The sequence below is a fragment of the Rhineura floridana genome, chromosome 9 (genome assembly GCF_030035675.1).
Source record: "Rhineura floridana isolate rRhiFlo1 chromosome 9, rRhiFlo1.hap2, whole genome shotgun sequence".
Lineage (NCBI taxonomy): Eukaryota > Metazoa > Chordata > Lepidosauria > Squamata > Rhineuridae > Rhineura > Rhineura floridana.
In genome coordinates, this window is record NC_084488.1 from 6585799 (window position 1) to 6601227 (window position 15429).

A 15429-nucleotide genomic window follows, 5' to 3' on the forward strand; every position below is an offset into this window, starting at 1 on the left:
AAACTGTTATACCTTGCCAAAGTGTCAAGGCCAGATATTTGCGCTGCTGTACACAGTCTGAGTGGAGTAGTAGAAAAGCCGACATTACATGATTGGAACGGGTTAAAAAGGGTGTTAAGATACCTGCAGGGTACGGCTGAAAAAAAAATGTTTTTTTCAAAGGCATGGGAAGGTGGTCTGGTCTGCTATGCAGACGCCGATCATGCAGCAGATTGTGCAACCCGAAAATCAAGGTCAGGTATAGCTATGCTGTACAACGGGTCGTTAATTGACTGGCATAGCAGAAAACAAACCTTAGTCGCTCTATCCAGCACAGAAGCGGAATACATCAGCATGTCAAGTGCTTGTACAGATCTGCTCTGGTATGATCTGTTGTTCAAGGATGTATGTTTAGCCGATGTAAGACCTTACACGCTGTATGAGGACAATCAAGCGTGTATACATTTAGCACAGGCAGAAAACCATACAAAAAGGACAAAACATATCAGTACTCGTTTTTGTCACATACGAGACTGTGTAAAACAAGGGTTAATTACACTGAGATACTGTGCAACGGATAAAATGCTGGCAGACGTACTTACAAAACCTCTGCCAGAGGACTGACATAAATGGATCATAAATGAACTTGGATTGCATTAAACTATGTATATAAAAATGTAATATGTTCATGTGTGTGTATAAAACTGTAACGAAAATGTTGGTATTCCTCGGAAATTTTAAAAGGTGGTGGAATGTTGGTTATGACTTGCAGTTTGTTTTTCAATCCCCCAGGAAAACAGGGGATTAAATGGTTAAATGAGCAGAGCCTGCAGTAACGGCTCAGCAGCAAGATATCACACGGCTGCAGGAGTTTTGTCTGTAATTGTTTTAGGGCCTATAAATGTGGGTGACAGGCAGCAGTTAGTGTGGGGGTGAAGGAGTCTATATTGTGTGGTATTGCAACGTATGTTTGTTCTATGCCTAGAACGTTATTTGTGTGCAGCAAATAAATGTTCTTCTTCTACTAAGTTCCTGGATGGTGTCTATTCCTTATCTATGTAATTCTACACGCTTCTTTATACACCAACAACTATCTCCTCCTTCTCCCTTCTTTCATTTCATTTCCAATAGGATGACAAGCAACTTCCAGCTGCTCTTCTCCATTCTGCTGGCCTTTTTTATGTTGCTGCAAACAGTGCCTTGTTTTTCTTTTCCCCCTAACTTGTGCACAAAACCATAACACTGCCCAAACAAAGATTTGTATTTCAGCTGTATTGTACCAGTGAAAATACAAATAATGACACTTCTGGGTTTTTTTTTAATGGAACCTGCTGCAACTGGTAAAAGAAATTGAGCCTGCTTGGTTGCCAAGCAACCAGGAATGGAAATGTTAGAGGGTATGGTCATTAGGAAACTGCATGATTGATCCTTTCCCTCAGTGTGAATAGAAAACATAGTGTTTGCAGCTGCCATTGAGCCCTTACTGTAGGTGGTGTAAATAGAAAATGGAGGCAAAAACAGCATCTTTAGCATGAAGTAATGCTCCTTTGTGGATAAGCCCTAGGTCAGCCTTTCCCAACTAGTGGGCCACCGGATGTTGTTGGACCACAACTCCCATCAGCCTCAGCCAGCATTGCCAATGGTCAGGAAAGATGGGAATTGTGGTCCAACAACATCTGGTGGCCCACTAGTTGGGAAAGGCTGCCCTAGGTCATGCCTGGTTTTGACTATCCACCTGCCTATGGACTAGGGATGGGATCTGTTGGCCAGTGCTGGTTTGAAAGCATTCCATTGATCTAACAAGCCAGTATTGATTCGAGTTCATTTTTTGTTCACTAGCCACTGTTTTTACTGATCCATTCCCCCCTCACAGAAAATAGTGATATTAATATCAATATTTTAAAGGAAATATACATATTTTGAAATATTAGTAAGTGAAAGGAAATACTGATAAAATTATTGTTGTTAATACTGATATTTTATTTATTTATTTATTTATTTATTACATTTATATACCGCCCCATAGCCGAAGCTCTCTGGGCGGTTTACAGCAATTAGAAACAGAAAATTGCTACATAAAAATCTGATCTGCAAACACTGAGAATAAGCGAATTAATGAAAAATTCTGTACCAAATCCAAACTGGGCAGAATTCTGGCACATCTCTACTATGAACCTCTGAAACTTGTTTGTTGCTCTGGAAATGGACCGCTGACTAGTTTTGACAATATACCTACCTACCCACTTAAACGGATAGAACTCTCCCCTTGGTACTCTGTTCTCTGGAGCCAGGATCAACATATACAATGAGCATGAGTAGGCATGCACATCAGTAAAAACCAATATAGACTTGTAGTATAGATATTCTGATGAACAATCAGCCTGAGGGTTACCCTAGATGAAGTAGCCACTGGGGGAGGGGTTCCATTCAGATTGGGAACATGGTGTTGGAATTGGGAGAAGCAGAATTAACCATTGTCCCCAAACTTGTACCATTTTCTAGAATTAAATCCCCTCCCTTAAGTTGGTATCACAATACCACCACCACACAGTTGCATTTTTTTAAAAAAGCTATGGATATCATGTTCATGGTTCTCCAATATCAGATCTGGTTTAGGCCTGAGCCAGCCTTTATCTACTCATTGTTTTCAATCAGAACCTTGAAGCTTGTAAATCCAATTTCAAACCCAGCCACAAGTGCTGCTTTGGCCAGAAACAAGAGGAGTTTCCCTTCTCTTATGCTTTCCTTTTCACAGAAGGAGATAATTTAAACTATTACATTTCCCAAATATTATGTCACATTATTGCCTAGAGAATATAATACCTCCTAGACCAGCCTTTCCCAACCAGTGTGCCTCCAGATGTTGTTGGACCACAACTCCCATCAGCCTCAGCTAGCATTGCTAATGGTCAGGAAGATGGGAGTTGTAGTCCAACAACATCTGGAGGCACACTGGTTGGGAAAGGCTGTCCTAGACAAACAGTGCAGCAGTGGAATCTTACACATGTCTACTCAGAAGTAAGTCTTCTTGAAGTCATTGAGTTCAATGGGACTTGTTCCCACGTAAGCAGATATAGGATTACAACCTAAGTGCCATATTACTTCACTCAAGAAGCAAAGCAAATATCTTGCCCGTTCTGCAGTGTGTGTGGACCTCTAGTGAAGTTGACAGTTGCTTTAAATTAGAGTGCCTGGCTCGAGTTCAAGGCAATGAGTGGGAGTTTATTTAGCTGAAAAAGACAGTTGCAAAACTTGGGAATCAAGCTCCAAATGAATCCAGAGAAGCCTATTATTTGACAGTGAGGCACCTCTCCTTGTTTTTAGAAGGATTTTTACTCATTTGGCATAGTTGTAGTTGTGTGAACTTTAACAAGTATGTTGCAACTCCAAAGGAAGCATACGATTTTGTTGGAAAAGTTGAGATCTGTAGCTCCAAAGCAAGGTAAGATCAAATGATTTTGTCACAAAGCTTTTCAAATAGCAATTATTCAAGGGAACAAAAAGAGGGCTTTGAATTAAAATGCAAGTTTATACAAAATAAGAGCTGCATTACTCCAGTTGCTGCAGAATGTGTGTGTATCCTGTCACACAATGCAGAGTTGTACATCCTAAACACTGGGAACATGACTTGCAGAGCAAATGGGGCTTGTAAAAGCACTCTGTTGCAGAAATAGAACGACTTGAACAGCCTTTAGATTTTTGATGTATAGCACAAGTCTATGCATGTTTTTACTCACAAGTAGTCCCATTATTTTCAATGGGGTTTACTCCCAGGTAAGGCTGCAATCCTAATCCCACTTACCTGGGAGTAAACTCCAATTAAATTCAATAGGATTTGAATAGTGAGTAGATGTGGTTAGCACTGTGCTGTAAGAGTGCCTCGGACTGCAGCCTTAATTATAGTGGGCTTTGGAGGTTATCAGTTGAAACTTCATCTGAAGGGGCTAGTTTTTTGTTTTTTTTAAGTTCGGTAAAAGCTTTTGTTTGCTGCTAAAATAATTTGGGTTTAATATTGGGAGAAAACTTCTACTCCGGTAACTATAAAGTATTTAATTAAAATCCTGGAAATTACTGAAATGGGCGACAAAAGATAAAATGGGTGCCTTTCTATATTATATTATATATGATGTAATATTGGAATGACTTTTTTGGTAATGTGTAAATGATGAATAACATTTTAATTTTTAAAAATTAAAGGGGACACAATCCAGTCAAAGTTGAATGCTTTTTGCATCTGTTTCCAATGAGATTTGAAACCAAGAGGCTTTAAAACTGTTAATTAGATTTTTAAAAAATGCAAAAATTGCATACATATTTGCGTAGGTTGCTCTCATTCCTTTACCAATTCATTTGCGTATTTTCAGTTTGTCTTTGCTATGAAAGATGTGACCATAATTCCAAACATTCCCTTTAGCTCTGTTGCTATGGCTCCCCATACACTTGTTTTTCTAACTGCTCTGTAAATATGAAATAAACCATAAGGCTTTCAGTTATGCTCTAGCAAAGTCAGAACAATTCCAAAACAGTTTACACAGAGAGAGAGAGGGAGAGAGGGAGGGGCGGGTCAGTCAAGCATCATTTGAGACATCTATCAGAAGAAGTGAAAGCAGCAAACCTTACTGCGCTTTATTGACTTTTGTAGGATTGAGGTTGCTAAACATTTGGTGAGAGAGAGCATCAAGTGTTCCATACTGCAGTCACACCTTTTAAGGTCTGACTGAGCAAATGTATACTAAATGAGATTTGCAGTGCATGTCCAGGTTATACATTCAATCGACACAAGCGGTAAAACTTTTCCTGGACTGGTTTACTTCAGACTATAGATTCCTGGAATGGGGTGGGAGTGTATCTTTGCATATCTGAATGTTCCAGGGGTGCCATTTCAAATGGGGGGCGGGGAGATTTCAGTTAGAGGAACGACAGTTTGAAAGCCTGCACTTGCACCTGTTCAAAATTAAATTGAAAAAAAGTTGTCTTTAAGGAGAATTGGTCATTGTTCTCTCTCTTTTTGAAACTAATAATAAATTAGAGCTGTGAATATAAGGGAGCTCAGCAAGGCTGCAGCATGAGCTTTCCCCACCACCGCCGCACAACAGACTCTTCCCCCCCCCCTGCACATTTGGATGGTGTGAGAAGGGGTTCTACGCACATTCAGTACATACTAATGCATGCACATAGAGTTTCTCAATGTGAGGGGGTCCCTGATTGGTCTAGAGTTCCCCATCACATGGAGGAGGTCCCTGCATGCTAATTGAGGTGTGTGTGTGCGTGCGCACATGCGCATCTCAACTCTCTTTTGAAGTTGGTAAAGGAGAAGACCAGCCCATTTTTTCCCCTGGCCAATTGACAAACCTAATTTAGATCCAGCCCACTGAATTGTTTATTATAACAGTCAGTGTGCAGAACCAGTAACTGGAGAAGATAAGGTATTCCTGAGGAATCGTAACATGCTCTGAAACATTTCATTTAAACTTTCTTAATGGACATTTTTAAACCGCTCCCTTTTGGAGGAGGGAAAAAAAAAACTCCCTGCACATAGAAATAGAGCATGTTGGAGAAAGTGGTTTTCTCTCTGAGATGCCATGTTTCTATGTGCAAGAAAAAACCATTGTGACAAAGAAACATTTTCAAAACAAGCAGCCACACCTCCTGCGGCCTGAAGTGGTACATTCTAGGAATAACTTTACCACTTAATTCTGCCCACTGCATAACGTGGCCCCAAGTTTCACATGTTGTTTCTGGTAGGTATGGAGAAAAGTTAGGTTTATTGCCAATTGTACAAAACCAGCTTATTCATCAAGATATAGTATTTCTGTGCTTATTTTGAAAGGGATGTGTACTTTCTTTTAAGTAGAGGATTTGTTTGTTTAAAAAAAAACACCACCAGAGAAGCATCAGTTGCTATTCAGGTGAAAGAGTTGATCACACACTCAGCTGTGCTAGCTTGAGGAAATATATAGATGGCACTGCCTTGAGGAGTCCCCTCTGAGCCAAACTGGCTGCAACAGGTGCAGACTCTCATATTTAAACCTGAGACTGCCCCAGTCATGTGAAAAGCAGGGTGGAGTGGGGGATGTTCCAGTGTTTAGAACAAAAAGATGTGTGCTAGGAGGTATAAACCCTCACTCTGCCCAAGATGCACCTCATTTATATATGATTGGGGCAGAGCTGGGTTTAAATTAAATAAATGTGTCTGCCTGCCATTTTCTATCTACTTGCTCTGGAAAACAATAGCTGAAAAGCAATCTTTATCATCAGAGACCCTCGCTTAAACGTTCCTGCTTTTGGAGGTTAGCCACCTGGGAAGTAGGGATAGGGATGCTTCTGTGGTAATGGCTGCTACAACTCTCCAAAATATGTTCCCCAGAAATGTCAGCCTGGTGTTTTCCCTGCCCTGCAAATTTTGTATTCATAGGAAGATACGTGTTTACATGGAGAGCATTTCAGACACCCAGTTTTCCTACCTGCAATCGAAAGTGGTACAGATTCATCACAAGTATGCTGATATAGTAGCTTAGCCCCTGTCAAGCCAGAGATCCATTTAGTAATGCCAGCTGCTGTCACTTGCGACAGCTGTTGAGGGTTGCTTGCACAAGTTGTTACCTGCCTACCTGAGATCCTTTTAAAATGAAAACCCCAGGGAGATTGATAGTGGGGCCATACAGGAGCGAACAACAGTTGCCTCTCCTACTGAATTATGAGCAGTCCTTCTGTTTCTTCTTCAGCATCACAAACCATCAGTGGGACTGTGTAGCTCATAGACCTAGAATTTAAGAGAATGAATGTTGCCTTTCCAAGAGGGCTTCCATTCAGGCAGTTACCAAACCCAGACCTGCTGATCTTCAGCAAGTTTCATACATCATGTGCCTTTGGCAGCTGAATTTCCCTCAAACCAATCATCTGTCATTTGGACGGCACACCTGGTTATATTTATTTTAACATTTATAAGCCACTTTTCAGACAAAAAGGTTCCCGAAAAGGCATGTTCAACAGGAATAAAAAAAGCATTTAAAATAGCAAGTTTGAAACAGTACCCCCAACGATAAAAGTATAAACTATGTGGCAAGAGAAGAACACACACAATAAACCCTAGCCAGGAGCGATATAAACCATACAGCTAATACTGAAGGCCAGTGGTATAAGAACGGCTTCACTAACTTTCTAAAGTTTAATTGTGAGGGAATTTCAGAGCTTAGGCACAGCCACCAAACAGGTTCTGCCACGCAACCTCACCAACTATGCTTCAGGTGGTGGCGGTGGGATGTAGAGCGGGGCTTTGCCCAAAGATCTGAACTGATGGATGCGTTAATATAAGAAGTGTTCTGCTGGATCAGATGGAAGTTCCATCTTGCCCAGCCCCCCCTTTTTCCCCACAGTGACTGGCCAGATGTTTCCGGGGAAGTCCACAAGCAAGGCAAGGAAACAACAGTCAACGCATCATTGCGGGAGGGAGTGGTTCCGGGCGCCTTGAAAGAGGCGGTGATCCGACCACTCCTGAAAAAGCCCACCCTGGACCCATTGGCTTGTGACAACTACCGACTGGGTGCAAATACCCCCTTTTTAGGGAAGGTAATTGAGAGGGTTGTGGTGCAGCAATTGCAAGTATTCTTGGATGAAAAGGATTATCTTGACCCATCCGAGTCTGGGTTCAGGCCTGGTTATGGGATTGAATTGGTCTGATGGATGACCTTTATCAGGAGAAGGACAGGGGGAGTGTGACTCTGTTACTCTCACTTGATCTCTCAGCGGCTTTTGATACCATTGACCATGGTATCCTTCTGGGCCAACTTGGTGAGATGGGTATTGGAGGCATTGTTTTACAGTGGTTCCGATCCTATCTCCAGGGTCGCTCTCAGAGAATAGCATTGGGTGACTGTCTTTCGGCCCCCTGGCAGTTGTGCTGTGGGGTGCCGCAGGGTACCATCCTGTTCCCCATGCTGTTTAACATCTATATGAAGCCCTTGGGAGCAGTAATCAGGAGCTTTGGGGCAAGGTGTCAGCAGTACACTGACGATACCCAGCTCTATTTCTCTGTAACATCTGAATCGGGAGAGGCCGTGCAAGCCCTGGACTGCTGCCGGACTCGGTGGTGGGCTAGATGAGAGCCAATAAACAGCAGGTCCATAGTCTGGGGGTGCTCCTGGATTGATCTTTGTCACTAGAGGCCCAGGTGACCTCTGTGGCTAGGAGTGCCTTTTACTAGCTTCGGCTGGTAAGACAGCTGCAGCCGTTTCTGGACCGGGATAGCCTGACCACTGTTGTCCACACACTGGTAACCTCCAGGCTGGATTACTGCAATGCACTCTATGTGGGGCTGCCTTTGAGGTTGGTCCGGAAGCTGCAGCTGGTGCAAAATGCGGAGGCAAGACTGCTCACTGGGGCAGGGTATCGCCAACATGTCACCCTGCTGCTGAAAGAATTGCACTGGCTGCCCATTTGCTACCAGGCCAAGTTCAAAGTTCTAGTTTTGGTGTAGAAAGCCCTATACAGCTTGGGACCAGGCTACCTGAAAGACCGTCTTATCCCTTATATACCCAGCCGACCACTGCACTTTGCAGGTGAGGGCCTCCTGCAGATACCATCTTATCAGTTGGTTCATTCTGCACAACATAGGAAACAGACCTTTAGTGTGGCGGCACCTACCCTGTGGAATTCCCTCCCCTTGAATATTAGGCAGGCGACCTGCTATCTTTTCAGCACCTTTTGAAGACCTTCCTCTTTCAACAAGCCTTTTAAGTTGAGACCTTATCCCAGTCTGCGTCTGTGTTGGAATTGCTTTTAAGATGTTTTTTATTTTATTTTAAACAATATGTTTTTTAACCTTTTTTTAAAGGTGTTTTTAAAGCTTTTTAAAAAAATGTTTTTAAAGTTGTTTTGTTTTAATGTATTTTAAGGTCTGTTTTTATGATGTTCTGATGTGTTTTTAGCGCTTTTGTTTGTCGCCCTGGGCTCCTGCCGGGACGAACGGCGGGATATAAATACAATAATAAATAAATAAATAACAGTCCTCTCCTACGCTAATGCTCCCAATAACTGGTATTAAGTAAAGTATTGCATCTGAACATGGCGATTACTAGTAATTATAATATGCAGCCACTGATCAAGTGATCCTCCATGACCCTAATAAATCCCCTTTTAAAGCTGTCTATGCTGGTAGTCACAGTACATCTTGTGTTAGTGAATTCCATAGTTTAACTAAACTCTCAATGAAGTAGTACTTCCTTTTGTAAGACTAGCCCTGTGTCTCCCACCATTTGGCTTCATTGGATGACACCCAGATCTAGATGATGAGAAAGGGGGGGGGAACCTTATTTTATTTATTTATTTTATTCCATTTATATACCACCCTTCGTCAAGAGACCCCAGGGTGGTTTACAACACAGAACGGAAGAAACAATATATATCAATACTTAAAGTAATATCATCTATACAATATAAAAAATTAAAGCAATTATAATGAGAAATACTCAGTAAAATACAAAGTCTCACAACGTAAGCTATTACCTACTTATCTCAGGTTCAACTGTAAAATGGCATACATATATAACAGCAACAACCTAAGATATAATTAAGGGAGGGGGGATTAAAATTTCTGACTGCATTCTCTTCACCATTCATAATGTTAAAAATCTCTATAAATTATTCACAACTCTTTTTCTAAACTAAAAAACTGCAAATATGATACCCATTCTCAGACTCTTGGTCATTTTGGTTGCCCTTCTCTCTTCCTTTCTTTGCCTTCCTGAGCCCTACAATATGATTTTTGAGTTGTGGTGGCCAGAACTGTATGCAAGCATTCCAAGTAAGGCTGCACTACAGATTTTTAGAACATTGTGATCCTGCTTTGGCATTTTTATTTTCACTCCCTTTCACAATAATCTTTAGTATGGAATTCACCTTTTTCTCAGTTGTCCCAAAGTGAATTATGTGGAGCATATGATCCTTCTAATACTCTGATCCCAAACCATTTAGGCCTTTTAATATAATTATCAGTACTTTGAATTGAGGTTGGAAAGAAAGTTGGAGCCAGTGTCGGTGCCAGGCTATTTTGCGCCCTAGGCAAGGCTATCTACTTGCACCCCCCCCAAATTGCTAACTTCAATTTTCAAAAACAGATATCTTGTGGAAAAAATGAAAAGCACAAAACTTGAAACTGCTAAATTTATTTTAGTTTCATTTTTTCCAAGGGTTAAAAAAACTAATCTGTATAAAACGGTGCCCCTCAAAGGTCAATACTGTGCCCCTCTGAGGTCTGCGCCCTAGGCGGCTGCCTAGTTGGCCTAGTGAAAGCACCAGCCCTGCTTGGAGCTAGTGTAGATCAAATAACAACATGTTGCATACTCAAACAAGCCCCTGGAGCAACATGCTGCTCCAGCTGCCATTTCTGAACATCTCCATGTAGAGAACATAAAGAGCATTGCAATACTCCAGCCTGAATGTGGCCAAGGCATGTGTAACTATGACTAGATCTACCTTCTCCAGAAAGGATCACAGCTAGTGCACTAGCCGAAATACTGTAGTAGTGTTCCTGGCCACAACGTGACCACTCAGGAACAAGGCTGCCCTAGAAATAGTCTTAAACTGCATGCATGATTATTCAAAAAGAGTGTTACACCCAAATCATCCCGAAACTATCTGTTACTGACCAAAAGTGCTTTGTCTTGTCTGGCTTAAGCCTCATTTGTTAGCCATAACCAGAGCATCACAGACTGCAGATTACTATTTCAGGACCTCCACTGCTTGCCCATAATGATATCTGATTAAAAGCAGAACTAGCGTTGGGTACCTTCCTTCTACATACTGAAGATACTGTATTCCAAATCTCCAGATACCCTGTCCCAAAAGTTTCATGTAGATATTAAAAAAAAATGGGGGACAAGATGGAGCCCTGTGGAACTCCACAGGCCAGTGATCAGAAACAGGAATAACGCAGCACCACTTTCTGAGACCTTCCCACCAGATGAGGCCAAAAACAGTGCATCTCAGTCATAACCTAGGTAAACAGATCCATGGAGATACCATGGTCAATGATACTATAAGCAAGGAGTAACACTCTGCCAGTCCAGCTCTCATTGTATCAGGGTCACCAAGGCAGTCTCAATCCCAAGGCTGGAAACAAGACTGAAATGGATTGGGGTAATCCATGTCATCCAAGAAAACACTAGCACATGTGAAGAATTGTCCCTCAAAAGGGATGTTGGAAACAAGCCAATAATTGTCTAGGCTGGAGAAATTCAAAGAGGACTCTTTCAATAATGGTTGTACAACCACTTCCTTGAAAGTCATTATCATGCCCTCCTGTTGGAAAACCTTTAGAATCTGCTCAACCCATTTGGCCTGCTACTAGTGACTGTTTCAATCAGCCAGGAGAGGCAAGGACTGAGGATGCAAATGGTAAGCCTCAAACTTCCAAGAATCTCATTCACTTCCTTGAGTGGAACAAGCTGAAAAGTATCCATACTATCAAAACAGACAGATGCCTCAGGCACATCCACAGACTCTGCAGTCAACTTGAAGTCATAAGTTAGAACAGATGTGAATGATTTTACCTGCAAGGTGTTTTGCAAACTGGTCACAATGGGTCTCTGAGGATTCTACCTTCCCCTTCACAAGGGCTCAAAAATATATAAAAGATCCCTCACTACTAAGACACAGTTATGATGATGGGAGTCAGATTTTGTCACTCTCATTGTGAGCTCTCATCTTTGTTCAGCTGGACTTGGTGTGAGTCTGTCATCCTTAGGGTTTGATCATGCCCTCCAGGATAATGTTTGCAATCCTCCAGATTAATTCTGGGGGAGTCCAATACCACCCTAGAGACTATCCCTGCTGGCTCAGACAGTGACGCTTCTGGTCTTCTCCTTTAGATCTGGTGATTTTTATTTTTTTTTGCAATCCTATCAATGCTTTAAAACCCAGAAAACCCAGAAAAACAAGCTTTGGGGGGATTTTTAATGTTTGGATGGCGTGGCAATATGTACCAACCACCCATACTTGGGCTGAAGTTAGAGCCGAGCAATATATCACTAAAAACTCTGCTGCTGAAAGTATGAGTGTGGTAAGGTCAGAAGAATGGTGGGAAAAGATGTGTTTAGAGGATGGACAGAAACACTCTTTAAAGTCTGCCATGCATGCGATCAAAAGGGTTCTGGGAAACTAATTTTAGCTCTCCTGATTTCTAAAGACCACCTGGCTTAATTGTGTTCTAACGCAACATCTGTTTCAATTGCTGATGTGGGGAGCTTTAGCCTTTATGAAGGATAATGAAGCTGGATGAATATAATGGCCTTACATTTAAAATGTTTTTAATTATACAGAAAAATTGTAAGGGGCTAAAGATGCAGAGTGGTGGATTATGTTCTAATATTGCTTAGCGATTTATGGTTATATGCTACTAGTATGTCAGAATGGTTCTCTTTTAATCCCCATTAGTAGGCTTGGTTAAAAAGCATGGTTCATAAGAATGAGGCCATGTTGTGTACAAGCCAGGATGTCACTATTTCTCATGCAGGAATTAATTTTAAAAACCTGCTTAAACAATTAAAATATTTTTCAAAAAAAAATAAACACACACAGAAACTAAGAATATAAATATGACATACTCTACTTGCTTAAAATGCAAAGAAAAAAAGAAGAGGCGAGTAAATAAAATTACATAACATTATTACAGTGTTCCCAAAAGTACTTGTGGTTCAGCGTTCTCCTATATTTTATTACACCAGTACATGATAAAAGAACTCCATCTCTCCACAAAATAAATACCCACCTGCCTACCTTCCCTTCCTTTTATAATATTTGACAGTTTTACCATATGAACATTTACCCATACTTTTGTAATCCAATTATCTAAGGTAGGAGCGTTCATGTTTCTCCAGCGATAGTCAATTAAGCAGTGGTTTAAAAATATGTTACCATCACTCACCTGGTAGGACATAATCTCTTGTGTATCCTAAAAGCACTAGTACTGGGTTTAATGGTAAAGAATATAATGTTATGCTTTCTATTTCATTTGACATCGAGGCCCAGAAAGGTTTTATTCTTGGTCATGAGCAAAACAAAGGTAAAATACATAAAATTGTTATGATCCATATAATACCAAATATTTATCAGCTTAAATCAGAAAGAAAGATGGGACAAGATATTCCACTTACCGTCTGGAAAAGGCCTCAGAAAAACACCTCACAGCAAACAATCAGTATTAACTTAAAACAGAATTTTTGCCAGCTTATTCTCCAATGGCATCTCACTCCAGCTAGATTAAACCAAATTTATCCCGCATCACATCATACTTGCTGGAGATGTAAAACATTTTTTACTTATTACATGTATATTTTTCCCTTTCTCCCAAAGAAGCCCAAGGAAAACTAGACTGGACTTCTAGACTTCAGTGTGTGTGTGTTGGGAGGGGGTGTTAGAGTTGGTTGTAGGGGCACGTTTGAATACTTCTTCACAAAAAACAATCTAAACATACAGAAAAGTGGCATGTAAGAAAGAACCCTGGGTTAGAAACCTCAGTGACAGTAGTGTAGTGGCAAATTCAGTAGTGCAGGGTCCCTTTATGATAGTGACAGCCATGCCCCCTCATGGCCATTCCCCCTTCTAAGATTATACAACCTTCTAGGAACTTGAAAGGGGAGTGTGTCAGCTACAGAGAAGAGCCTTCTCAGTGGCTGACTCACCACCTTTCACTCTGATTGTCACCAATCAGCAGGTAAGGCCAAGGAAGCATGTTAGAAGACTCTTCTCAGTGGCCAACACAGTCCCTTTTCCTACTGATTGGCTTATAGGATGCTGGAGACATAGGGACCCTACTCTCAAAAAAGTAAGGGTTCTAAGACACCTCAAGAATCTGGACGACTACACCTCTGCTCATTGAGGGCCAAACTGCATATATCATTCAAGCAATTAACTCTGAGCCAGATTGGGATCCTGGAAGGTGAGGCAAGGAGCTTTAATGCTTTGCTCCCTGCTGAAGTCCGAGTTTGGATCTCCCACTCCCAAACACTTGCACAGGAAGGAACAATTCCAATAGTGGAACCGAGATCATTCCATCAGGTGCCAACCCTACCTCCAAGTCTGGATTAAGACCACAAAGGGGGCAAAGGGCTTTAATAGCTCCCAACTCCTCTGCCAGAGTCGCATTCCAGATCAATCCCCTGTGCTTGCTACTTACTGTTTAAAAAACACAAATTGACAATTGTTAATTGTGTGGATGGTGTCACACGTAGTTTGGCCCCTAGATACTAGTTTTCTTTTCTTTTTTTAAAATTCAGGGTAGGTTTTAAAAAGACACAGGCCATGTCACCTAGAAACCATTATCCGCTTCTCATACATCACCCACTCTTTCTTCCTAGACCATTCTACCTCATTAAAAAAATGACAGAGTGGTTTACAGTGGCATGTGCCATTGCCATGGAATCGCACAATGAATACAGAGGGGAAACAGAGCAGTATTGACTACCCTGTGGAAACAGAGTGGGAGTTCCACTGAAAACAAATAGCAGCACAGCAATGACAAAAAGAGTTCCAGCATGGAAGGGGCCATCATCCCGGAAGAAAGTCCCAGGTAATTCAGTGGACCTCATTTCCTAGCACAGAATTGCAGCCTAAAAGTGTTTAACTTTGGCAGGACAGAGTTTTTGAAACTTAAAAAGTTAATAAATCTAAAAAAAACCACCAGTATCTGGGACATTTTCCTTCCCTGAATTTAATATAATAAAAAATAAGTGTTTATAATGTGCTGCTTGACCGCCGTGAATCTGAAGTCAGTTTCTGCCTGCTTGGTGTGCTAATGTGTGTTGTCATGCGCTGTGTTCAGATACTGCATTATTGAATCAAATATAACATGGAGTATGTTGCAAGCTTGCATGTGCATTAGCCCTGTCTCCTTGTTGCACAAATAAAATGTACAAATTGAGAGGTAACAGATTTATCTGCGTGTGATCTCAGTAGCCCCACAATCCTGAACCTGGATTGGAAGAGGGGACAGATCACTGGGTCAGGGAAATTTCAGTTATAAATAGACGGAGTATCTCTTTGTCTGGGTGTTGTGTTCTATGTTCAATTGTGAGGCAATATCAGAGCTTGGAAGATCACTTTTAAAAAGTAATAAATTAAAGTTACAGTTACATGGCCCAAAAAAGTAGTAATTACCGTTACGATTACAATTGCTCTGAAGTAACTGATTACTTTACTTTTCCTCCAAAGTAATCACTACAATTACATTTCAGTTACTTTAAAAAAATGCCTACAAGGTGCTGGCCTTGGCACATCTAAGTAGCCTAAAACAACATTAAAAATAAACAAACACATACAGAGGTAGTAGAATAATTATTTTTATTCATAAGATAGCAATGGTGGTCTCTCCGCTGGTATGGGTGGTGGGGAGGGAAGCTGAGGCCACTACTCAGATCTTTGCACACCAAACCAAGTGCAACCCCCCCCCCAGCA

At 41.3% G+C, this 15429-nt stretch overlaps 1 protein-coding gene across 3 annotated transcripts in view; it reads left to right on the top strand.

Annotated features, from left to right (window-relative positions):
- Positions 1-3138: 3138 nt before the first annotated feature.
- The window catches only part of C1QTNF7 (C1q and TNF related 7), a 72951-nt gene continuing 60660 nt past the window's right edge, over positions 3139-15429 (top strand). For 2 of the 3 annotated variants that reach the window (XM_061584506.1, XM_061584504.1), the window contains exon 1: positions 3139-3421. Coding sequence is in view for 2 of the 3 variants with exons in the window: in XM_061584504.1 (XP_061440488.1) it covers positions 3355-3421 (67 nt within the window). In the remaining variant the exon portion in view is untranslated. Of the gene's footprint in view, positions 3422-14333; positions 14546-15429 lie in introns of all 3 variants that reach the window. The other variant, XM_061584505.1, reaches the window with a different exon arrangement.